At 44.1% G+C, this 25,443-nt stretch overlaps 1 protein-coding gene across 1 annotated transcript in view; it reads right to left on the reverse strand.

The window, feature by feature from the left end:
- ALDH7A1 (aldehyde dehydrogenase 7 family member A1) overlaps positions 1-24,806 on the reverse strand; it is a 59,785-nt gene extending 34,979 nt beyond the window's left edge. Inside the window, exons 1-7 of the mRNA XM_082272817.1 lie at positions 24,570-24,806; positions 16,656-16,709; positions 13,708-13,773; positions 12,175-12,255; positions 5,169-5,292; positions 3,108-3,240; positions 1,078-1,122 (exon numbers count right to left, since the gene is read on the reverse strand). Of these exons, the coding sequence (XP_082128943.1) occupies positions 1,078-1,122; positions 3,108-3,240; positions 5,169-5,292; positions 12,175-12,255; positions 13,708-13,773; positions 16,656-16,709; positions 24,570-24,761 (695 nt within the window). The 5' untranslated portion in view covers positions 24,762-24,806. The remainder of the gene's footprint in view (positions 1-1,077; positions 1,123-3,107; positions 3,241-5,168; positions 5,293-12,174; positions 12,256-13,707; positions 13,774-16,655; positions 16,710-24,569) is intronic.
- Positions 24,807-25,443: the final 637 nt, after the last annotated feature.

The raw sequence follows: 25,443 nt of genomic DNA on the forward strand, positions 1-25,443 counted from the left end.
ATAAAAAGGCAGTTGGCCTTATGGAATCAAGCCGACCATCCTCTGGTACTCATCTACAGTATATACACAGATCAGTCATAATTTTATGGGCACCCACCTATTAAGTAGGTCCCCCTTTTGCCGCCGAAACAGCCTCGACCCATCAGGGCATTGACGTTACTAGACTAGAAGGTATGTAGTGGTATCTGGCACAAAGCAGTCAATAGCAGATCCTTTAAGTCCTGTAAGTTGTGCAGTTGGGCCTTCACAGATGCTCAAATGGATTAAGATCTGGAGAATTTGGAAGCCATATCAACACTCCAAACTCATTGCTGTGTTCCTTAAACCATTTTAGACATTTTTGCAGTGTGCATTGTCCTGAAAGCGGTTACTGGCATTAAGGAATACTACGTCCATGAAGGGGTGCATTTGGTCATCAACAATGTTTAGGTAGGTGGTATGTGTCCAAGTAACATGCACATAAATGGCAGAACCCAAGATTTCCCAGCCGAACATTGCCCAAAGCATTTCCTCTGCCAGCCTGCATTCTTTCTATACTGGATCCAAGTGCCATCTCTTCTCCAGGTAAACTATGCATACGCACACAGCCATCCACATGATGGAAAAGAAAAGCAACCTTCTTCCATTGCTCTGTGGTCCTGTTCGGATGCTCAAAGTGCCCATTTTAGGCACTTTTGGCTGGCACCCTGACCGATCTGCGGCTAGGTAGCCCCATACACAATTATGATGCCCATTTTTTCTGCTTTCAACACAACTTCCGCACCAGCATGTTTACTTGCTGCCTAATACTGCATATCCCACAGACTTCCCAATGCCATTGTAATGAGATAATTAATGTTTTTCACTTAACCTGTGATCATAAAGTTATGGCTAATTGGTGTACATTTTCTTTTCTGAAAACTGTGCAGTCTCTCAGCTTCATATTCTGATTTTGGAAAAGCAGTTGTTTCACTGTCAGATAGTTGGCTGTTAACTAGGTGCTCTGGAAGGATTGTAGTTAGCAGTTAACGGGTTGTACTTTGCGATTTCAATAGCCAATAACAAATATGAGAGAGACAGTGTTACAATGGAACTTACTTTGTTACTGCCACACTAGTAAGGGATGTGGTTGGTGCTCCCTTCCTAAATAAAAGAATCAGATATACAGCCTTATAAAAACACAAAAAACATTGTTCTTGAAATCATGAAAATTACATTTCACTATAAAATATAGATGGCGAACCCACCCAGCTATAGTTCCTCATCCATTCGGCAAACTCCTAGCATTCATTGAGACCAATTCAAGGTGTTCTTTTAAAAGCGCCAATGAGCGGGTGACCGCTTCTGGTAACTATGCAGCAGGGCAGCCAAATGGCACCAGACCTGGAAGACATTGGCAATCACTGTAGTAGCAGCAACTACTAGGCCTCGTGCACATAGGGCTTTAAAAAAATGCTTCTTTTACAAGAGAGTTTGCAGTTTTTCCCCAGCCTGTAAAAGCACCTCTAGGTTGGCCCATGTGTCCAGAAGAGGAGTGTTTACAGGCCATCCCACCATCACCAGCATGTTTAGAAGAGGAGCATTTGGGCAGAAAAAATGATTGGCGAGTCTAAATGCGAGACAAGTTTTAAGGTTGAGTGTTTATGGATTCCATTGGCCAGAATATTTGTTCTGGCCACTGGAATAGATGAATGGTGAAATGCTTGACACCCCTAAATACTTGTGCAATACAAAGCTTTAGGCACATTTTTTAAGCTACTTTTTCCTGCCAGGAGTAACAGGCGTTCAGAGGAGAAATTCAAACACCCTGTATGCATGAGGCCCTACAGTGATTTCCAGCTTCCATAGGGATCCCACAGGTATGGAATATGTATAATTACACCGATCCACGCTTTAAAAGCAAAAAAACAAACCTGGAATTCAGCTTTAAAGTATCCCTTTTTATATTGAACGGGCTACCAAAAAAAAAAAAAAAAAGAAAAACAAAAAAACCAAACAAAAAAAAAAAAAACACATTTCTGATGCAGGCGGCGTATCACAATGCAAAATGAACATGCTAGAATGCACTGCAATAAAGAGGAGGTGTAAACGGCCCCCTAAAAAGTAGAAGTCTACAATATGTAAACAATAGTAATTACTACAATAGGTTAAACACCTCATTTCTATAAATACTTCTATCTATACGTCACAATTTATTTACAGTAATTACATTGGTGAAAAATTCTTCACTTCCTGTCCTATAGACAATCAAGTCATCAAGTCATCAGAACAAAAAGGAGAGGAAATCTACAAGATGAATACCCAATGCAAATTTGACAAAGATTCTAACCCTCCAAAAATTAAACATGAGATTAAGGCTTACCACCTGTACCACTGAATGTTGTCAGGGCAGGAAGGTAGGGAAAAATGTCCAATTTGGGGACAACAGACAATATTAAAAAAAAAAAAAAAAAACTGACAAAGAGGTTTCAACGTTTCACCCTCCCCGCTATTTTGAACTAAAATTTAAAAAAAAAAAAAAAAAAAAAAAAAAAAACCTGTAAATAGAACACTTTTCACTACACAAGTTTATAGCAAAAATGCAAAGTAGCAGCTCTCCAGTACCCCAAAAAATTACAAACATATATCAGCTTTATCATATCATTTAAAACACTCCTGCCCTGTACTAGTGCGACATGCCATGAAAAGTTTTGATGTAACAGAGCAAGTTGTAACTTTACTACACTTCGAGGGGATTATGTAGTCATTTAAGCTACAGTTTAAGCTACAATTACCAGGAAATGGTACAGACGAAAATAATCCTTAAAATAGGTTAGGTTCACATTCTCAGTCTACCACATATGCATCATTGTCTGAAATAGTCATGGCCCTCAAACATCACGTAAAAAAGAACACTGCACCAGCTCAAAAAATAAAAAAAAAGGCACTGCTAAGAAGCAGGGTCGTATCACAACTTTGCATTTTAGGTGCAATACTTTTTACACACACACATACTAATTATATATATATATATATATATATATAAATAATATCTCTCATATGTTTTAAACAGTGTTGTTTCTCACAACATTAAAATCAGTCTGTATCTGCAGTAAAGCATGCTTGTTATGACACCTTGTGTTTCTTACCATAGACAGACGTCCCCACAGATCAAAGCAAGAGCATTATTCCAGCCATACACTGCAACTGGGAAATTAAAGGCAGTGATAATTCCAACTAAACCCACAGGATTCCACTGTTCAATCAGGGCATGCCCAGGTCCTAAAAACATGAGATATTACATCCATTAGCATGTGTGGGAACTTACAAAACAGAGCTTTTACTTTGTACCAATAATTTCAACTACATTTAAAATAAAGAAGCTGTTTAAAGTCCTGAGTCTGAAGGACAAAATATTTACAATGAAGCCCTGTCCAGTATACAATTTTATAAGTCAGCCATTGGCGTCTTATAGGTAACACCCCAATTCTTGGATCCGATCCTATGCCACATTTATTGGGGGGTGCCTCGCTGTACCTTCTGGATTCTTTTTTTTTATAAAATACTTGAGGAGCAAGAAGCATTCTGTTAACTTTGTAAATTCCTTGGTAGGAGACAGTGAGTGGTTTAGGCAGGGAGTATGTAATTAATATTTATTATACACGTAGTGGAAAACTCAGGAGAAAAAAGCCAATGCAACCAGACAGCTAGATAGAGACTTAGTTTTTTCATCATCTATGACGAAATGTGTCGAAGAAGTCCAGAGATGGGTAACAAAAATGGTGAACGGTTTGAGAGGTAAAACATAGAATCAAGAGCGGCTTCAGGAACTTAATATGTACAGTCTGGAGGAAAGAAGGGAAAGGGGTGACATGATTGAAACCTTTAAACACATCATGGGGGTGAATAAGGTTCGAGAGCAGTTTTTTCAATGTGAAACCAAAATCAAGAACACCCCAAACTTTCTGAAAAGGTAGTTGATGCTTGGAATAAACTACCAGAAGAGGTAGCGAAACCTTCAATAGCAAATGGCTTCAACATGCTTGGGACAAACAGAGAAAGAAAAGAAAAAAGAAAAAAAAAAAAGGAGAGAAAGAGAGAGACGAGAAAGACTCGACAGACTCAATGGACTACTTTGTCTTTTTTCTGCCGTCATTTTTTTTGTCACGCTACTTTGATAAGATTGGTTGTTTCATTCTACTAGTCTAAGTGCAATATTTCATCCCTTATATTAAAGTTTTTATTCACACTACTACACTAAGAGCGCTCTTTTTTCGCATTACCTTTGAGCATTGTTGGGGATACTTGGATACAGAAGGGTAAGAGGGACATCTTAATCCCCTTATGCTAGTTGACCACCTGTAATTCGGTGGCCAATACCACCCAGTAAGCAGTTATACCTATACTTTCTGGCTCAGGATCATCACACTCTGTTTTCGTGTAGCATCACGGATCTTGCACACAAGTTTTTCCCCCATCACCAATTTTGATGGAGATTACCTGATTACCCGTTTAAGGTAGATGTTAATGGTGGACTTTGGGATTTACTCTTCTTTAACGTGCCCCCCCCCCTCCAATTATGAATTGTTGACACTTTTAGGTATTTAAAATTAATATTTTTGTTTTTATTCACTGAGGTTTTTGCGCTGCACTATCTTTGCATGTTTATATAATCGGGTTTTTGTATCTGGACTGTCAGTGCTAGCAGCTTTAGCTATTTTTCTGAGTGCAGTGTTTATTCCTTTTTCTATTTTATGGTTATTTATTCAGTCAGCAGGAGGTAAAAAGAAAAAAAAAAAAAAAAAATAGGATTTCTCCTTCCACACAAGCAAACTGGTTCAAGGAATACATCTAACCAGGACATTGTATTCTGAGGACACCCTGTTGTAAGAATACACAGATCAGTATGTTTCAGCCGCTTAACCTGGAAAGTTTTCCAGCATTTTCATTAGACAGAAGTCGTCGACTTAATGAGAGATTTTGGTTAAACAGGGAGGGCCACGCACAGTTCGAAATGTGGGCATTCCCTGCTGAATTTCTAGTACTTGCTTAATCTGAAACTTGTAAAAGCCACAGTTCTGCCAAATGTTTTTAAAAATCAGTTCTTTCAGATCTAGGTAAAAAAAAAAAAAATTTTTTCTTCTTTTTTTTTTTTTTTTAACAAGTAAATAGTTTTTTGCCGCAACCAAGAGTATGAAAACCTCATTTACTTTCTGAAGGTAATATGGGTCCTCCAACAATACGAGAAAGGCCAACTGCATAGTCACAGATGTCAACATATTCTTGGACTTCTCCAACACCTTCTACCAGAATTTTTCCCATTTCCAGAGAAACCTAAAATGGAAGCAAAAATGTAAGAAAATGTGACAAGACAAACTGGATTTTTGACTTACCGTAAAAACCTTTTCTCTTATGCATCAGAGGACTGCGTCCGTCAATGAACATATCAGTAGGGTTATACTGCCCCCTACAGGAGTAGTACACTAGGCAGAAAAAAAAAAGTTCTGGCTACGCCTTTGGGCAGTCCCAGGGAGGTATACCCTCTCTCTTCCTGCATAGGATGTCAGTTTTGCATCAAAGCAGCGTTAGAGAAAACAATACATCTCAAAATAGAAGAAGGGCGGGTACTGCGTCCGTCAATGAACCGAAGAGAAAAGGATTTTCACAGCAAGTCAAAAATCCAGTTCTCGATCGTTCCTGGACGGACACAGTCCTCTGATGCATATCAGTAGGGATGTCCCAAAGCAGTACCATAAAAACAGTAAACACCCTCAAGGAAGGCCAAAAAGGCCCCTAAAACAGCAGCCTGCAAAACTTTGCGGCCAAAAGAGGCAACTGCAGATGCCAGCACATCCACCTTATAAAATTTGGTAAAGGTGAAAACAGACAACCAGGTGAAGCACAGAGGTCTGATGGCAAAAAGCCAAGGAAGCACTAAGCGCCCAAGTAGAATGCGCCTTAACAGGGAAAGGTGGAGTCTGACCCTTAGTCGAGTGAGCCTACACCACTATCTGTCTGATCAATCTGGAAATAGTTGCAGCAGACGCAGGCAGCCCTTTATTTGGGCCATCCGTGAGTACACAGAGTCCCAGAATCGGACATCCGAAAAGACTCAGTAGTCGCCAAGTACACCCCGATTGTCTGAACTAGCGTCCAGAGAATGCAGAGCATATTCCTTAGGATGTTTGGGCTTAGGACACAAAGATTGCAAAACAATGTCCTAGTTTAAGTGAAAACTAGAAACCACCTTCGGTAGAAATGACGGATTCGAACGAAGTACCACTTTGTCTCTATGAACCACCATATAGGGAGAACAGAACAATGCCACCAGTTCTGACACCCTGCACTCAGAAGTGATAGCCACCAAGAAGGCCACCTTTTGGGTTAAAGTAAGCAGGGGGGGATCTCCCGGATACTATCAAAGGGAGGCTTCTGGAGGAACTGACAGCACCAGATTAAGGTCCCAAGGAGGCAACGGGGGGGGGGGGGGGGTCGCACCAGAGGTACCAGGTGCCACGTCCCCCTGGATGGATGAAGTTACGCACCAGGGAATGGGTGGCTAATGGCCTTTGGAAAAAAATCACCAATGCCGAAACATGACCCTTGATGGTACCCAAGGCCAACTTTTGATCAACTCCCCGTTGAAGGAAAGCCAAGATGCACGCCACCGAGTTAAGAGCGAGGTGGAGCCCCAAGAGACTCACACCACCCAATGTATGACTTCCAAGTAGGATGATAAATCTTCCTAGAAGCCACTTTTCTTGCTTTAAGCAGAGTGGTTATCCCCGAAGCAGACAACCCCCTGTCCGTCAGCACCTGGCTTTCAACAGCCAAGCTGTCAAAACCAGCGACCATAAAGCAGGATGGAAGATTGGCCCTTGAGACAGTAGATCCTCCCTGAGAGGAAGTCTCCAAGGAGCGTCCGACTAGCCTGACCAGGTTGGCGTACCAGGCACGGCGAGGCCAGTTCGGAGCCACAAGAATGACTGGAATCCCTTCCACCTCGATCCTGCAAAGAAGTCTCGGCAGCAACTTGAGAGGAGGAAAGGCATACATCAGCTGATACTGACCCCACTGAGCCACCAACTGCTGGAACACCTCTGGATGGAGGGACCATTCCCTTGCATCCAAGGCCTGTCAACTGAGGCAATCCGCCTGCCAATTTTCCACTCCTGGAATGTGAACAGTGGAGAGAGCTGGAACAAAGCATTCCGCCCAAGGAAGAATGCCTGGCACTTCTAAGGCCGTAAGGACACTCTTGGTGCCCCCTTGGTGATTGACATAAGCCACGGCCATGGCATTGTCTCATTGAATGCGCACTGGACAACCCCTCAGGTGCTCGGTCTAGTGGACTAGGCAAAGCTCTCAGCTCCAGGATATTAAATCAGTAACCTGGATTTAACCTGGATTCCTCCAGGGACCAGACTCCCTGAGCAGAGAACCTGCCGAGGACTCCTCCCCACCCGGACAGGCTTGCATCCATGGTGACAAATGTCCAGAATATGAGGAAGAATTTTCCTTGCTTGAGCATCGGGGACTGAAGCCACCAGATCAGGCACTCCCTGGTCACCTGGCTCAGCTGGATCCAAATGTCCAGGGAGTTTGAATTCTTGTTCAATTAATTAGAGAAGAATTTCCCTCTGGAGGGTCGCTGTGTGAAATTGAGCGAAGGGGACCGCCTCGAAAGATGACACCATCAGTCCCAGAACTCGCATGCAGGTTCGAAGGGACAACCATTTGCTGGACAGCAATAGCTGAACCGCAGTCTGAAGGTTCAAGAGTTTTTCCGAAGGAAGAAAAACCCTGGCTGAGGACGAGTCCAAAGTCAGGCCTACGTAGTCCAGTCCCATGGAGGGGACCAGGGACGACTTCTGAAGGTTCAAAAGTCACAAAAACTCGGCCAGTGTTCTTATGGTAATTTCCGAATTCGTTTTCAGCACCGTAGGGGACTTTGCACGAAGAAGCAGATCGTCCAGGTAACCAAGGACCAATATCCCCCGCTGCCTTAGTAGCGCCAGGAACGGAGCCAACACCTTCCTTTCGCGAGCAGAGGCGAGACCAAAGGATAACGCCACAAACTGATAGTGATCCTCTCCCACGGCAAAATGGAGAGAAACTGTTGGTGACCTGCACAGATTGGGATGTGACGATAGGAATCTTTGATGTCTATGAAGGTCAGCAAATCCCCCCCCCCCGAAGTAGGGAAGCCACCAACGTGCAAACTGATTCCATCTTGAAATGTTTGAATGCGCACAAAACCATTCAGTGCCTTCAGGTCCAGGATTGTACGCACCTTGCCTTTCTTCCTGGGAACCGTGAACAGGTTGGAAAAAAAACCCTGAAAATGTTCCGCACACGGAACTATAACCCCTTGTTGTACCAGGTCCTGTACTGCCCCATAGAGCACCAGCAAGTGATCCAGGGACAGTCGTAGATTGGAAGGGAAAAACCTTAGCCAAGGGAATGACCAAAACTCGATCTTGTAACGAGACCGTATGACCTCCTGAACCCCTCTGTCTGGGATCCGGGCCAGCCACAGGCCCGAAAACCGGCAGACGTCCCCCCACCCCAGATATGGGTGAGGACGCACCTTCAGGCAGAGGAGGTCTTGTCCGCAGGTCTGGAACCAGACTTTTGTTTGCCAGAGCAGGGTCACTTGGAACCGCCCAAGGGAGTCTTGAAGAGCTTTGCCTTATCGACTGACCCCGAGGGACAAAAAAACATTTTATGAGCAGAAAAGGAGGGTCTGCGACGAGGGTCCTTACCAGTGTTGGCCTGTGGAAGAAAGTACTATTCCCCCCCCCCCCCCCCGTGAGACGCTTAATAATGACATCCAGGGTAGCACCAAACAGGTGATCCCCTTGAAATGGGAGATTAGTCAAGGCCTTCTTAGAAGTCTTATCTGCAGACCAACACTTCAGCCAAAGTATACGCCGGATAATTACCGCCGAAACCGACAAGTTGGCCCAATAAGGGAGCAGTGTCTAACACGGCATTGCAAACAAATTGCAGCCCCTACACCAGCTGGTCCAACAGCTCCCCAAAGGCAGAAGGGACTTGTTTTTCCTCCAAGTCATGGCGTATTAACTTCGCCCATTCAGTCAAGGTCTGCGTGACTGGTCTTAGTGCAGTCCCCGCCAAGGAGTACATATTGCGGGCCACAGCCTCCACCTTCCAATCCTCCGGGTCTTTAAAGGGCAGGGACTCTTCCACTGGAATAAAGGTAGCCTTATTCAGTCAGGAGACCGGTGGATCAACCTTAGGTGGTACAGTCCACTTCTTTACCAGAGACTCCTCAAAAGGGTAGCGTCTAGCAATCCGCTTAGTCACCCCAGGGGAACGTCTTGGATGGTCCATTCTTTTGTGAGCATGTTGGCAAAATAAACGGGAAAGAGAAAAATCTTTTCCGCTTTGGATGGCTTGCGAGTGCCAAATGTAACCTGCACCCCAGGTGCAGCCGCATCCTCCAATTTTAGGGTCTCACGCACAGAAACAACCAGTGCGTCCACCAGCGCATTATCTTGCATGGCAGTGGAGGTAGAAAGGTCATCCTCACTATCATAGGAGACCGAGCACGAGGTAGGAGACGCGAGAGAACACTCACTGTCCCAAGATGCAGCAGGCGGCCCAGAACGTCTGCAGGTGTCAGCAGTAGCTCTCCAAAAGGAAATTAGCTCAGAAACCGCCAGGGTATAGGGAGGGGCTCCACCCACAGAACAACAACCCCAGGAATTCCCATACAGATTCCTAGCAGAAGAATCCACCGCAAAATGGCTGTGCCGGGTGTACCAAGATCGCTGCTGATCTCCAGCACATGCGGCTACAAGAAAATGGTGGCCCAGTGCGGTGAGCAGAGCAACAGAGTACCCTCAGGGGGACCCCCCCAGACTCCATAATGGAATCGATCAGCAGGTGGGCTCTGGGAGGTACAGACCGAGACCCCCCCCCCCCCGCACGATCGTTCGTCGCCGGCGGTGCACCCCCTATTCGGCCTAAAAACACGGTCCCAGCCCACGGGAGTAGGCCCAAACAGCCCCCCGCGTGGTGGGGGTGGGAGGGGGTGCATTCCAGGACAGAGGGGAACCTGGGGATTGTGAAGGTCCGACCATCCCAGGGAGGGGCCCGCGTCCACCCCAAAATCCACCAGGGGGAAAGGGGGGAACATTTATTCACCATACCAGGAACACAGGTGGGCGCCATCTCCTGACAGGACCCCTCTCCGCCAAAGTGGGGGGGGGGGGCTGTCGGCCAAAATAGGAACGCTGCGACTCGGGCCTGAACCTGGCGAGACGTTTAACTCGCGGGGCAAGTCCCCCTCCAGTGGGACTATGTTGCGGCCGACCCTGCGCGCTCGCTGGCCGGCTTGGGTGACCACTGGATCTATACATCCAGCCCATTGCCCAGATCCAGCATAGTTGCTTGTAGAACTCACAGGAAAAAAATCCGGAGAAAGCTAGCTAAAATTTTTTTTTTTTTTGTAAACACTTTTTGCCAGGCCAAGAGATCACTGAGGACACTAAGCTTTTTCCTGCTTAATGTCCTACTCCTGTAGGGGGCAGTATAACCCAATGGTCAAGAAGATAAGATGCTGGGTCTATCAATGAACAAAAGCAAAACCTTGTTGCATCACTACATGAAAGGGTATAGCAGTGTGCAAAGAGATCAACCAGTATTTCCTGTGATGACAAGGCCACTTTCATGATTCAACTTTTTCTGCAAATGCTGAAGACTGTCAGTGCTATAAATGTTTTTATATATAGTACATCATTAGAGTCAGCACAAGCACATTAAAGCGGAGTTCCAGCCACATTTTCCACTTCACATCATGCATACCTATATCCCTTTCTAAACTCGATTTGGCTATTTTTTTTTTTTTTTAATGTTCCCTTACCTTATTTTAAAAAAAAAAAAAACACAACTTCCATTCCTCCCACTTCCTCCTTATGCAGCCGTCATTTCCTGCTTTGCATTGATTCCTGGGAGATGAGTGTCATCAATCCCAGGAGTCAATGCGCCTGCACCGGTGTCCCTCGTTACTTCCGGTGCAGGCGCGTCATTCTCTGCTGTTGGATGGAGAACAGCTTCTAGGCATGCGCAATGACACGGAACCAGCTGTGGGATGATGCCCTGCCCCGGAAAAGACGAGGGTATAGCATTCTGGGGCTCGCAAAATCCAGGAAGAGGGACACTGTGGCTTCAGCTGCCCACACCGCAGATGGCCACGCTGGACTAGAACTTCACAAGGTAATTCATGCTGCAGGTAACCTAAACAGGGGACAGTTTAGAGGATATCATTGTTTAAATGCACTAGCCCTGACTATTCTAGGGGTTTTTTTTTGTAAAAAAAAACAAAAAAAACAAACAACATTTGGCTGGAACTCCGCTTTAAGGGCCAGAACGTGCTATGCATTCTATAGGCTATTTGTTTACATGACAGACATTGGGCTGATGTACATGGGTATGGGTGATCAGTTAAGGTAAATTCACCATCAGTTTGTTCTTTGCTTATATTCCTCTATACAAGCCAAGGTGAGTGTATGGTAAAACACAAGTACAATATATCTATCTCCAAAGGCTGTACACCAGGCCAAAAATAAAAAACGAACAATACGTGTACTATTTAATAAAAAAAAAATCATAACTAAGAACAATTAAAACGAAATTGCATTTTCAAAATATAATATAACTCTCTCCCAGTAATTGTTTTTAGAAGTTTGGATCTAGGGTGCTACAGTTTATAAGCTTATTAAACTTTAGTGCAAGCTTTCAACGTACACAGGCCTCTTCAGGCATATGCAATTGTTGTTTATAGGAGGCATTTTAACAATGTACACAGAGGACTTCATAAAGACTGATGGAAGAAGTCAAGGGGTAGGTCTGTACCATGTTCCAGTTGACCCCTTTCTGGGAAGGTTAAAAAGTAAAGCTAATAACTGAATGGTAGCCATTTTTTCCTTCTGCTTTATTGCTTCGGTTTTCCCCAGCACTGCACATATCTATAGGAAAATACTATGCTTTAGACAAGCTAATGATAGTGATAAGTGGCCATTAGTACATCTGCAGTCTAACATGTGTTCCTCAAGCCACAATCCCCACTATCAGTGACGACATAATTATACATATTTTTTTCTCAGCTACCAGTTCCATGGGTCTAACAATTACATAACATCATACTATGCATTTAAACAAGACAGTGGATTGCTTTATTTACTATACCAGATTTCCAAGAACGTTGATCTTTTTTCGGAGTGCATCACCGATCTGTCGCACTATTTCTCCACGTTTTGGAGCAGGAACCTAAACAAAAAACAGCCACATTTGTGATAAAAAGTTGATGAAAAGTTGCTTAAATAACAAGAAAAAAAAAAAAAAGACAGGATCATGCTTATTGCTATATTGCTTATATCTATACAAAAGTTACAAATGTAATGGTTTTATCTTTCACTATTTAATATACTATGGAGGGTGTGCCTTTTTTACCTGCAAGGTATTAGGAAGATAAAACAGCTCTTTTTCCAGATTCACATGCCATGCATATAACTACTGTATAGATTTGTTGACATCTAAGCCAGCGTGACACATTTAGATGTGTTTAGTATGTTCTGACTGATTATACTAGCCTACGCGTTACTTCATTTGTATTTATTGTAGGAAAAAGAAAAAAAAAAAAAAAAAACGAATTATCTAGTATTTTAAATGCCTACTTTCAACATTTTTTTTTCCAACAAAACCCATTTATACTCAGTTGTGATTTGTCGCTGAACAAGATAGCAATATTGACTAGCCAATTCTGCGGCACAGCTTTCTCCCTCCTTCCATATCATAGCTCAGCAGCAGTCCCAGAGCTTTTGGAGGTCTACAAAAGGGAAGCTTTTACATGTAAAGAACATGCCTAAAATATATTAAATGCACATTTAATCTCTGGGCCAGTGACATCACCAGCAGCATCTAGAGTAAATATCTCCTTAACGGTGCATGTCTAGGAGATATTTCATGTACCGATAGGTAAGCCTTATTATAGGCTTACCTAAAAGTAAAAATCCTACATGGGCGTTAACTCCCACTTTAAAAGAGTGTTACCCCAACATTTCATATATCTATCTGATGTGCCGGTTTTACATGTATGAAAAAAGAATCCTGTTCTCTTTGTATTGCTTCCTTTGTGTGAAATACCTGGTGTTCCTGCCAGTTGTTCGGCTTTCCTATTTCCATGCTAGGTAGTAGAGTATATCTATCCCAGTGTGGTTAGTTTTCTGGCTGTGCTGGGGACACAGCCTAACTGTCCAAATATCAGACTTCTGCAGACACCCCCCTCTACACCAGCCATTCACTGTGAAATCAGTGTACCACTGTTTCTCTACTCCCAGCTCTCTAAGCCCTTCACCACACAGCTAAGAGGAGTACGTGATCACTCTTAAAAGAATAAAAAAAGTGGTATAGGCGATATAGAGATATAAATATCTATCTCTCCATCTATCTCTCCATCTATCTCTCCATACACACACAAATGTTTTGCCTTGCATTTCAATTTTAAACCGAATGGCTTGTTTTACATGGTAAGGGTTTACATCTACTTTAGGAATTATCAAATAGGATTGATTTTTTTGAATAAGGTTTTAAGATTTACAGACACACGAAGCCTCAAAGATGTGTCCATCACTGTTCCACTACAATGACCAAAGGCATCATTCATGACATTCAAAACCTCAGAAAATATTTTATAAGTGTACCAATGTCTGTTATACTTACATCAGCCCAGACCTGCCAGGCCTCCTTAGCCTTGATAACTGTTTCATTGTACTCTTCAAGAGTGGCCTGAAATTAACAAGGATACAAAGCAGAAAAATAAGAAGCCAGTAGTTTCTGCCCTATGCGTGCTCAACCTTTACAAACTCCTAGGTTGGCGTTTATCAGGAACCTATTCTTACATAAAAAACAAATGGATGCCAAAAAGTAGGCCATGCTAAAATGCATCAGAATTGTATGCCAGTCTCACAAAAGTGCCCAGTTGTTGCTGGTGGTACTGAATAGCTCCCTCCAACATTGTCTGACACCCTTTTTAAGGTCAAATCTTTACCCACTGAACATAAAAGCAGGATGTTTGCACTTTTTTGTCAGCCATGTGATGCTTTTATTTGGACATATGCTAGTATAGCTACTGCATCTTATGTATACCAAGACTAGAACGGTTTACCAAGTTAGGATACAAATGTGAGATTGCAGCCATAGATCTTAACTTCATTGACTTATGGGAAGTTAGAGAGGCATTTTCTGACAGCTCTTTGCAGGACTGCCCTATCCATAGATTCTAAATCCTATTTGAGACATTAGTTGTTGTGGATTCATGCATTTTATTCCACCTTTAGGAGTTGATCGACAAATGCTTTATAGGTTATTTGTAGGATATCCTGTAAAACATATTGCTGGAGTTTGTGAGAACTTCCTGGTAGCTTGTGTGTATAGGACTGCTTTTATCTAATATATAGAAACATAATCCATAATATCCTTTCACTAGATATAGACTGTCAAGTGTAGATATACAGAATTGGAATAATTTATCATCAGTGTTTATCGGAGATGGCTCGACGTTGATATAAAAGGAGTTTTAGTTCAGGTTTATTATTACACCACCTGTATAAAGCTCACTGTCCCACTTGTCTGACCTCCAATGTGAATTTATGTGTAGGGAAACTTGAGTTGTTTGCTGAACCAAGGAAAAAATCTGCACATCATAACCTTTTATTAAACAGTTTATACTGTTTAAGGCCTCTTGCACACTGCAGCTTGAAAAAGCGCAGTACAGCGTTTACTAAGCTAAAATGCAGCCCATTGATTGTAATGTGCCTACGCACACAGTCGCGTAAACAAGCGCCGTGCATTCTTCAGTAAAAACAAAAATAGAAAAGTCTGCATTTTTGGTCAGCAATTAACGCCTCATGCGAGCAAATATGCGCAAATGCCCATTTACATAAAGCACAAAACAAGAAAATGAGACGGTTTCCGCGCATTTGGCAAAAAATTGCACGTACGCATATGCGGGAAAATACACGCAAATACATTTAAAAAAAAAAAAACAGATGAAAAAGTAGATTCTCAGGCAGTATCGTGTGCAAGAGGCCTAAGACTGTATTGTTTGAGTGCGTCTTAAAGAGGAAGTAAACCCTCCTCTGACACTTTTACCTATAGGTAAGCCTATGATAAGGCTTACCTATAGGTACTGTAAATATCTCTTTAAGACCCCACACTGCCGCGACCAGAAAGTCGCCTCATAAGGGGCGACTTGTTAGCGCGACTTTGCGCGAATTCAGCACGACTTGTATGATAGACGACTTTGTATTTGGCCAATCAGAATATGATGGTTCTGGGTCATGCTCAATCACACAAAAAAAAATTCTTAAAAATTTTCGTTTTTGATAGAGAGCCAATTATTGAAAAAATTATTGAAATAAAAAAAAGATTTCTTTGGATTTAGTGTCTGGGGGGGTCTAAAAAGTGAACCTGTGAAGTTTCAGCTCAGTAGCATGTCCAGAACCAGAAAAAAAAAAGATAATTTTTCTTAGAATTTTTAGTAGCGCAGGGATGGGGCTCCGCTCCACCTGGGCGTTTTTGTTGCAGGCGTTTATATCGGGCATTTTTTGAGCATCTTTGGAGGCAGGCATGACATCTGAACTTCTGTGTAGGGGTATATATATATATATATATATACACACACATACACACACACACACACACACATAGGTGTGAAAGTAGCGGAACCCCATCCCTGCGCTAATGAAATTATTTGCAGGGATAGGGTTCCGCTCCTATCACAACTATATGTGTGTGTATATATACCCCTACACAGAAGTTCAGATGTCATGCCTGTCTCCAAAGACGCCCAAAAAATGCCCGATAAACGCCTGCAACAAAAACACCCAGGTGGAGCGGAGCCCCATCCCTGCGCTACTAAAAATTCTAAGAAAATTATTTTCTGGTTCAGGACCATTTTAATGGAAAGTCTGATCACAAGTCGCTTCAAATAAGATAAAGGAGGCAACTCCCATTGAAGTCTATGGGACAAGTCTGATACAATTCGCCTCAAAGTAGTACAGGACCCTTTTCTGAAGTCGGAGCGACTTCAGTAGTGCCAATTAAGACGTCACTCATTGATTAACATTGCTTTTAGTATGTCAAGCGACTTGGGGCGACTTGAGGGCACACAAGTTGCCTCACAAGTCTCGGCAGTGTGAATGGACTCTAAAACTGCCGATTAAACAGATTATAACGATACTCCTATGAGAACACATTTGGGAAAGGGAAAAAGTTTTATTCAATATGCAAGAGCCTCAAGGTCAGCGACTGGCAACTATGAGGTACAGGGGACCCCAATTGTGGCCCTGATGTCACCATGCAGCCTCTGGCACCAGGGCTCTAAAGTGAATGAAGAAGACGTATAAAACTATTAAAACATTGTAATTTTTATAAACTATGTTGGCCATTTGGTGGTCTTTTAAAGACAAAACCTGTAGACCCTATAAAGCATATCCTATCTAGTGAGAGGTTATACCCAGAGTAATGGAAAAGCTCAATGCGTGTAAATTCCACATTACATTGTTAAAAATGGGGGGTAAAAGACTTACTCAAAGTCAAAACAAAAATCTTGGGAAAAAAAAAAAAAAAAAATCAAAATACTACAAAAACACCACATTAATTCTTACCTGCCTAACTCGAGCGATGGGCAAATTGTTTGCAGGGCAGTATGATGTTACCACCTGAAAGAAATCAGACAGGATTGGCAAAAAACATAAGAGATTAAGCAAATTTCACTGGAAAACTTAGGCTACACCAAGCAATTAGAAAAATCATTTGCATACATTCTTAGCTACCCAAAAAAAAAAAAAAATAAATAAATTTAGTCAGTTAATTCTTAGATTCACACCCCTCTGCCACACCGCATAGCCAGGAAGGGGATAGACTTTTTTCCTGGTTCAGCAATGCAGATTTTTTTTCTATGTCACCTCTCTGCCTCCAGCCTGCTAGCTGGACAATAGATCAGCACCACAAAGAAAGCTGACCAAGTGAGTTGTTAGGCTGAACCAGAAAACAGTAAATTGGTCCAACAGGCTAAGCATTGTGACACAGGCATATGAATCCCAAGAATTTCAATATCCGTTAGTATGTAATCCGGAGCGGTCAGTTATGCATTTTAGCTTCTTTCACCTAAACCCATTCTAAAAGTTCCATAGTCATTTTAGCCCTAATAATCATTATTGCACATTGCCAAATGAGGGTTTAGGGGTTTCCCAATTACAAGGAAAATCACAGCATTCTTTTTTTCTGTATAGATCAGTCTCTACCCCATGCTCGTGTGACAGTGTTTAGCGATCTCCATTTAAACACATGCTTAGCTGATGCAGCATAATTTGAAGTGTATATGCTGAGATTTTCTACCAATGACACTGCAATCTAAAGAGGGTTAATCTGATATCACCCTATGCAGCTTTTTGGGTGAAAGACTTTGAGAAATGATTTGCCCATAGAGCTAAAGTTTGTATCTAGTGGACTTCTGCCGTTATTGAATAATGTCATGCTTTAAAATACTGAAATCCCATACAAGAACATGGTACACATGTATTTCTTCATCCTATTTTAAAGCACATTCGCTTTTTATGTATTCAATGACATGAAGCAACTTTGCAAATATAAAATTTGCAAATTTTATAAATTTTTCCATCCGTTCAGTGATCGGATGAGAGCGGACAGGCGGTCCGCTCTCATCCGATCCCCCATAGAGTGCAGCGGGGGCTGAGACACATCCCTCTCCGCTCTGCAAGCGGAGACGGAGCTGTCATCCGCCGGCTCAGCGGGGATCGCGGATCGATCCCCGCTGAGCAACACGGATCCGCCTACGGAGGTGGACCGTGTGAAAGAGGCCTTAAAAAAGTGTTGTAAAGCCAGGAAGGTTTTATTTTTGATCATAATGCATTCTATGCATTAAGATGAAAAGCCTTCTGTGTGTAGCAGCCCCCCCCCCCCAGCACTTACCTGAGCCCCTTCTCTGTGCAGCAATGTCCACGAGTCCCTTGGCCATCCTGGGACTCTCCCTCCTGATTGGCTGAGATACAGCTGCAGCGCTATTGGCTCCCACAGCTTTCAAAGTCAGTAAGCCTATTAGGAGAGAGAGGGGGCGGGGCCAAGCAGCAGCTCCGTGTCTGAATGGACACACGGAGCTGCGGCTCTAACCCCCCCCCCTTCACACAGTACATGGTAAACGAGAACAGGTGTGAATATGAGTCGCAGGCTGTGTGCTGGGGCTCCCTCCCGGTCACCTTTTAAAAGGATAAGTTCACCTTTTGTATCAGGTTACACCCATATTCAGGGTGTAACATGTTACTGTTGCAGCAGCCCCCAATCCCTGTTTTGACAGTGATAAGGGGGATCTTCTCCCCCCCCCCCCCCCCAACTCGCTGTTACAATTGAAAAAAAAAAAATAAAGATGCAGCCGGGTTGGCCTTCGCGCTGTTAAGAGCTCTAGGTAGTTCATGGAGTCTTCCTGTCACTGTAACTGCCTAGCTGTATGAGCAGACCGCTCATACAGACTGTCTGCAAGAGCCCTGCGTTGAACCCACGATCTGCTGATTGCGGGTGTAATGCTTTCCAGGCTCCTGGGAAATTCTAGTGCGGTTGCGATGTGATTTGAGCCATAAAAAAAAATGTGGTGCGATTCCTGTGTGAATCACATGCGCTGCTTTGCATGCTCTATTGGAAACATAGGTTAATACAGTGATCCATATGCTAAAAATATACACTGTCACTGTACTAATGACACTGGCTGGGAAGCGGTTAACACCTAGGAAAACCAAAGGGTTAAACGTGTGCCTAACCAGTGCATATATGTGTATTGTGAGGTGCTTTTACTAAGGGATGTGCTGGTCCAGGAGTACTGGATGGAGGGGGTGGCTGAGATGAGTGCAGTGACGGCTGTGCAGGTACCCCTTGACCCTAGGATACTTTGGGCATGGGTGGTTTGGCGGCGCTGGCCAAATATCTGAAATTGTTACTGTTTTGTCTTTCTATGCCAGGAAGGCTCTGTTGCAGAACTGGGGGGGGGGGGGTCGGCTCCTCCGACGGTCGCCCAATGGCGGCCGTTGGTGGACTCGGCCCTCCTGCTGTATAAACTAACTTGTATGGGAAGTCAATGCCCACAGAAGTTTGGGAAGATATGGGATCCGTGGCTTGGGGCTAGGTCTCTACAGCTCTAGATCTCTGGGGCTTATCTTCGTGGCGGGGGTGAAGTTTTACTCCTTTATGTTCCTGGGCAATGTATTGATTATTCCCCCTGGGTGATTGAGAGGGAGGGGGGGAGACCCGGTGGTGGCACCCCCGGACCTCGGTCCTCTGCACCGGCCCCGCTCCTCCCTGGGAGGCCCCGGGTTTCGATGGCTTTGGGAATTGGTTAATGTTGGGTTTTACTTATGTCTGATGCTCTTTGACAACGTCCTATGCTAGTTCCTGCTGTTTGCACTGCATACTTGCTTTTGTGCACATGTTATAAGTTTCTACTGTCTGGTTTCCTTTTTGGGTAATGTACCTTGATGGTTGTATCTGATGTATTGCTGTTTTTTTATCAATAAAACTTTTCTGTTAAAAAAAAAAAAAAAAAAAGGGATGTGCTGGTGTTTATTCCCTGCTTTTCAGGGAAACAAAAACTGGCACAACCCCCGCCAACAGGACAGAGCTCTGTATTGTTTACATAGACATAGCTCTGTCCTGTCTTCCTCCTCACCAGCCAGCGGGTGCTAATGGTCATTTATTGGCTGGGACCCGCCAGGTCACGTGTGTGCCCCCTACCTGGAAGTGCTGGATCACGTACTAGGAACCGGTTTCGGCATGGGAGAGTTGCTCTGCTGCTAGTCATACATGAGGCAGTCAGAAAGCAGGTAAAGTGCAGTTCCAGTCATTTTTAGCTTTATTAAAGGGCAGCAGCTACAAAAAAGAAAACAAAATGTAGCTACTGACTTTTTAATAAACACACACTCACCTGTCTTATGATCCAGCAATGCGGCCACCCGAAGCCTCTGTTCTCTCCCTTTCCTCTCCCCAGCATTACTAGTGCTGGGCATGGGCACCCAGCTGTGACAGCTTGCGGCTACAAAGTTGGGTGTGCACTGCGCGTCCTAAGTGGACGGGCAATCTTCTGGGACCTGTGACGTGTCCCAGAAGATTGCAGGGAGAGAGGAGAGAGGGGGAGAGAACTTCTGCTTGAGCCACCTAGGCGGCCTGAGCGGAGGTGGGAGCGGGTACCTGTCAAAACTAGATACCCACTCCACCCCCCCCCCCCAAAAAAAATTGCATGCCAAATGTGGCATGTAAGGGGATGAGGAGTGTTTAAACTGGAAGTTCCACTTTTAGGTGGAACTCCGCTTTAAAATGAACACGTTGCTTTTTACGTGAAAACTGTGACTTGACAGGTAGAAAAGCTAAAAGATGCGGCAACCCAGCACCTTCAAATACAGTAATGGAAGCCCTGTAATTGTATTCCGTTAAAATCTTTCAATGAGACAAAAGCAGATTTTATGTGTTGGGAGTGAATGCAAAAATTGGGTTTATGCGAATTAAAAAACGTCATTAATTTGGTCTGGTCGGCATAGAAGAAATTATGAATAGTTCAACATGCTTCTGTACTCACTAGAGAGCATCCATGATCCAATGCCCTTAGGACAAGACTAAACCTACAGGACAGAAAAGATCAGTGTACCAATTCGTATCCTCACAAAATATCTATTTCCAAGAATCAAAATGGATTTTTACAAAATGAAGCTTATGGAGGTTGAACATGAAAAACGTATGAGCCATTTTAAAAGAACACAAAATGCCTGGTCTCAAAAATCTCATTAGGTGGTGCGAGTCTCTTCCTGTGACGTACCTAGATACAATGAGTCATTGCTGCATAATAAACTTCTCTGCATCTATGTTATCCAACTGACTAAACACGGATTTTTAAGGAGCTGAATAAAAGAAAATGGTAAGTTGGGACAGCTGTGAAAACTCTAAATAAAATGTATATATATATATATATATATATATATATATATATATATATATATATATATATATATATATATATATATATATATTTATTTATTATACACACACCATTTTGACCACCCACCTAATATTGAATATGAGCCCCTTTTGCTAACAGCCCTGACCCATTGAGGCATGGACACCAAAGTAACTTCCACATGAATGGCACGAACCAAGGTTTTCGCAGCAGAACATTGCCCAAAGCATTGCACTGCCTCCGCTGACTTGCCTTCTTATACCACATCCTGGTGCCATCTCTTCCACAGGTAAGTGACACACACGCACCGGACATCCACATGTAAACGAAAACGTGATTCATCAGACCAGGCCCCCTTCTTCCATTGCTCCATAGTTTAGTTTTTATGTTCATGTGACCACTGTAGAAGTTTTTGGCTGTGGACATGGGTCACCATGGGCTTCACAGCCCCATACACAACAAACTGCGATGCCCATTTTTTTTTCTGCTATCACTGATCGGTATGTATGTATGTATACACACACATGTATACATCTCACATAGTTTCTGCATCCAGGGCTCCATTAGCAGTAACACGATATACAGTATGACTACCTTCCATAGTGGATCAGTACAAAACTCAAAGGGAAACCTACTCTTTGAACACCCGTTTGCATATTAAGTATGCACATCAGCATTGCGGTTTCTATGGCCATACTGAATAAGCTAACCCAATCACCAAAACCTTATACAAGCTTTATTAATATAAACCTTATTTTCTATACTTAATCATCCGCAGCTCTCATTATACCACCTGGAGATCTCGCAACAAAGGTTCCTGCTATAGGGTGACAGCGCTCTGTCCCCATCTCTCACTTGGTTTCCTGTGTTGGTAATTAGGTTTCCCATAGAAACTACAAGTGGCTGTTTCAGTGTCCATGATGAAGGCATGGTCCACTATTGTCACCATCAGGAAACACCATGCAGCCAGTGCATGTAAAAAGGATGTGGCTGCAGAAGGTGAGCAGAACTAAAGTGCAACAAAAGAGAAGTGGTGAAGAAAAAAAAAGCAAGCGTTTTTTAGTGGCAAACCACTGCTGTCCTGTTAGGAGTTTACACTTACTTTCAGAAATCTAGTTATGAATAATCTCTCCTATTCTTGCAACAGTACACTATAAGACTATTTTGTTGCTATGGGTTACTGCACATTCCACATTGTTGCACTCACTCCTGCCTAAAACTCTATAGCAGTTATAGTCTGGACCTAGACTGAGTGACAGTACTATGCTGAGCACCAGCCAACCAATCCCCAACCCGGGATCCTCCCTCCTCTAGGGCCACCAGCATCCTAACATCCAATGATGTCACATTCATGCCCTGCCACCCAGCATCACAGGATGACAAAGCTGAACTTCCACCATCTGCATCTCTAATTTCTTGCCCTTCCCAGCACTAAAAGATACTGTGATGTTGGGGACACCCAATGCAGAGGGGGGCCCTCCGATGGGGATGCATGATGCAAAGGGGGGCACTCCGACGAGAACACCAAATGCAAAAAGGAGCACTCCGATGTAAAGCAGACGCTCCTGACGGGGACACATGATGCAAACCAAGAAACTTCGATGGAAAGGGGGGGCGTGCTTCAACGGGGACACCCAATGCAAAGGGGGGCGCGCTCCAACAGTGACGCCCTATGCAAAGGGGGTAACTCCAATGCAAAGGGAATGCTCCGTCTGGGACACATGATGCAAAAAAGGGAACTCCAATGGGGACACAAAAGATGCCAACGGCATGCTCCAACGGGATTCCCGATGCCAATGGGGAACGCCAATGCAAAGGGGGCGCTCCAACGGTGACACATGATACAAAAAAGGGAACTCCTATGCAAAGGGGCCGCTCCAATGAGGGACATCTGATGCTAATGGGGTGCCCTCCTACTGGAACACCCGATGCAAAATGGGGAACTCCAATGCAAAGGGGGCTGTCTGATGGGGACACATGATGCAAAACAGGGAACTCAGATGCAAAGGGGGGGGCGCTCCGATGGGGACGCCCGATGCAAAAAGGGGCGCACCGAAGGGGGGGTGGTCTATTTTTGGAGAAGCCCACAATGACTATATGTAATCCTGTGACACATATGTGTCTGTAGAGAGCAGCCATGTGTACGATGCTGGATGTATAATCTTGAAATGATGGAAGAACATTTTGGTGGCCCTCCTTGAGTTCAGCCCCCTGGGGCTCAATAAGGAGAAGTGACATGTATGTGCCTGTAGGGACCAGCCAGGTGTACAGTGCTGGATGTAGACTACTGGAATGACAGAAGAACATTTTGGTGGCCCTCCTTGAATTCAGCCCCCTGGGGCTCTATAGGGAGAAGTGACATGTATTGGCGCTTTTCTACTGCATCTAACCGAACGGTTCGGTATGGTACGGCGGCGCTTTTCCACTGCATGGAACCGAACGGTACGGTTCTCAAAAACAGTACCACCTCGATTGTGGTTCCAAGAGGTACCATATCCCACAATCCTTTGTATGCAGTCACTACTAGCCACCGATTGGTCAGAGAATCCCACCCCGTTGTTATCCCACCCACTTAACTTTAGTGGAAAAGCAAACCATACCGTACCGTACCGAACCGTTCCAACACCGTACCATGCGGTACCAGCAGTGGAAAAGCAAACCGGTCAAGCAGGGCCGAGTAGAGCCGAGCCGGTACTTGCAGTGGAAAAGTGCCATTAGTGCCTGTAGGGACCAGCAATGTGTACGGTGCTGGATGTAAAATCCTGGAATGATGGAAGAACATTGTGGTGGCCCTCAGCCCCCTGGGGCTCTATAGGGAGAAGTGACATGTATGTGTCTGTAGGGACCAGCCATGTGTACAGTGCTGGATGTATAATCCTGGAATGATGGAAGAACATTGTGGTGGCCCTCAGCCCCCTGGGGCTCTATAGTGAGAAGTGACATGTATGTGTCTGTAGGGACCAGCCATGTGTACGGTGCTGGATGTATAATCCTGGAATGATGGAAGAACATTGTGGTGGCCCTCAGCCCCCTGGGGCTCTATAGGGAGAAGTGACATGTATGTGTCTGTAGGGACCAGCCATGTGTACAGTGCTGGATGTATAATCCTGGAATGATGGAAGAACATTGTGGTGGCCCTCAGCCCCCTGGGGCTCTATAGGGAGAAGTGACATGTATGTGTCTGTAGGGACCAGCCATGTGTACAGTGCTGGATGTATAATCCTGGAATGATGGAAGAACATTGTGGTGGCCCTCAGCCCCCTGGGGCTCTATAGGGAGTAGTGACATGTATGTGTCTGTAGGGACCAGCCATGTGTACGGTGCTGGATGTATAATCCTGGAATGATGGAAGAACATTGTGGTGGTCCTCAGCCCCCTGGGGCTCTATAGGGAGTAGTGACATGTATGTGTCTGTAGGGACCAGCCATGTGTACGGTGCTGAATGGAAGAACAGAACTGGCCATCAATGTTCTCGGCCACGTCCCTGCCTTGCAGTAGGCTCTCAGGATTAGTTGTAGCCATGGACCCAAATACAGTGTAAACTGTCCGGGACACAGCGTGCACCTACCTCTCCTCTTCCTCCCCATGTCCCATTGTACACCCCGTCATTGTCTTCTCTCAGCCCCAGCTCTTTCAGCCAGGAATACTGCGGCTGGTGTATGAGAAGAGAAGACATCGCCGCCAGCCGCCTACAGCACGGAGACAAGATTCTCCTTTTCAGCAAAATCTGTCTGGAAAGAGGAAAGGTTATCTGTAGCATGGTGGGGAAGTCAGCCTGGCAGCTGGGACTGCTAATAAGAATTGGGATAGGAGACCCACCTCCAGCTTTCCCAGCGTCTGATTGGTCAGACGAAGGCTCGGCCCACACGTGTTGTGTCAGCACGGATTGCTAGTGTGAGTCACAGCTCCGGAGTACTGCCACCTGCTGGACACATCCTGCCTACCTTCTTCCTGATTTTATATAACAATCATAAATAGAATTGTTCAGTCCTCCAGCCAAACACATATCTTCATTCAGTTGACTAGTGACAAAGCCTGATCATTATTTAAAGTGCACCTTCACCCTCTCTAAGTACTTTAAAAAGTTTTTTCCTCCCCTCTCTAACATAATTGAAAGACCCCTGAAATGCCTGTGCCCATAGGTGAGATCTTGCCAGATCTGACCTGGAATTTAGATCTGGTTGTCTGTTCATTACCAGAATGACTGTCAACATTGATTATATTTATTCCTTATGCTGCTAGTATTAGTAAATAGATAGGAAAGTACAGTCAGGTGCATAAATATTGGGACATCAATACAATTCTAATCTTTTTGGCTCTGTACACCAACACAATGGATATAAATGAAACAAATAAGATGTTCTTTAACTGCAGACTTTCAGCTTTGATTTGAGGGTATTTACATCCAAATCAGGTGAACGGTGTAGGAATTACAACAGTTT

Source organism: Pelophylax lessonae (assembly GCF_965119305.1).
Source record: "Pelophylax lessonae genome assembly, chromosome: 1".
NCBI lineage: Eukaryota > Metazoa > Chordata > Amphibia > Anura > Ranidae > Pelophylax > Pelophylax lessonae.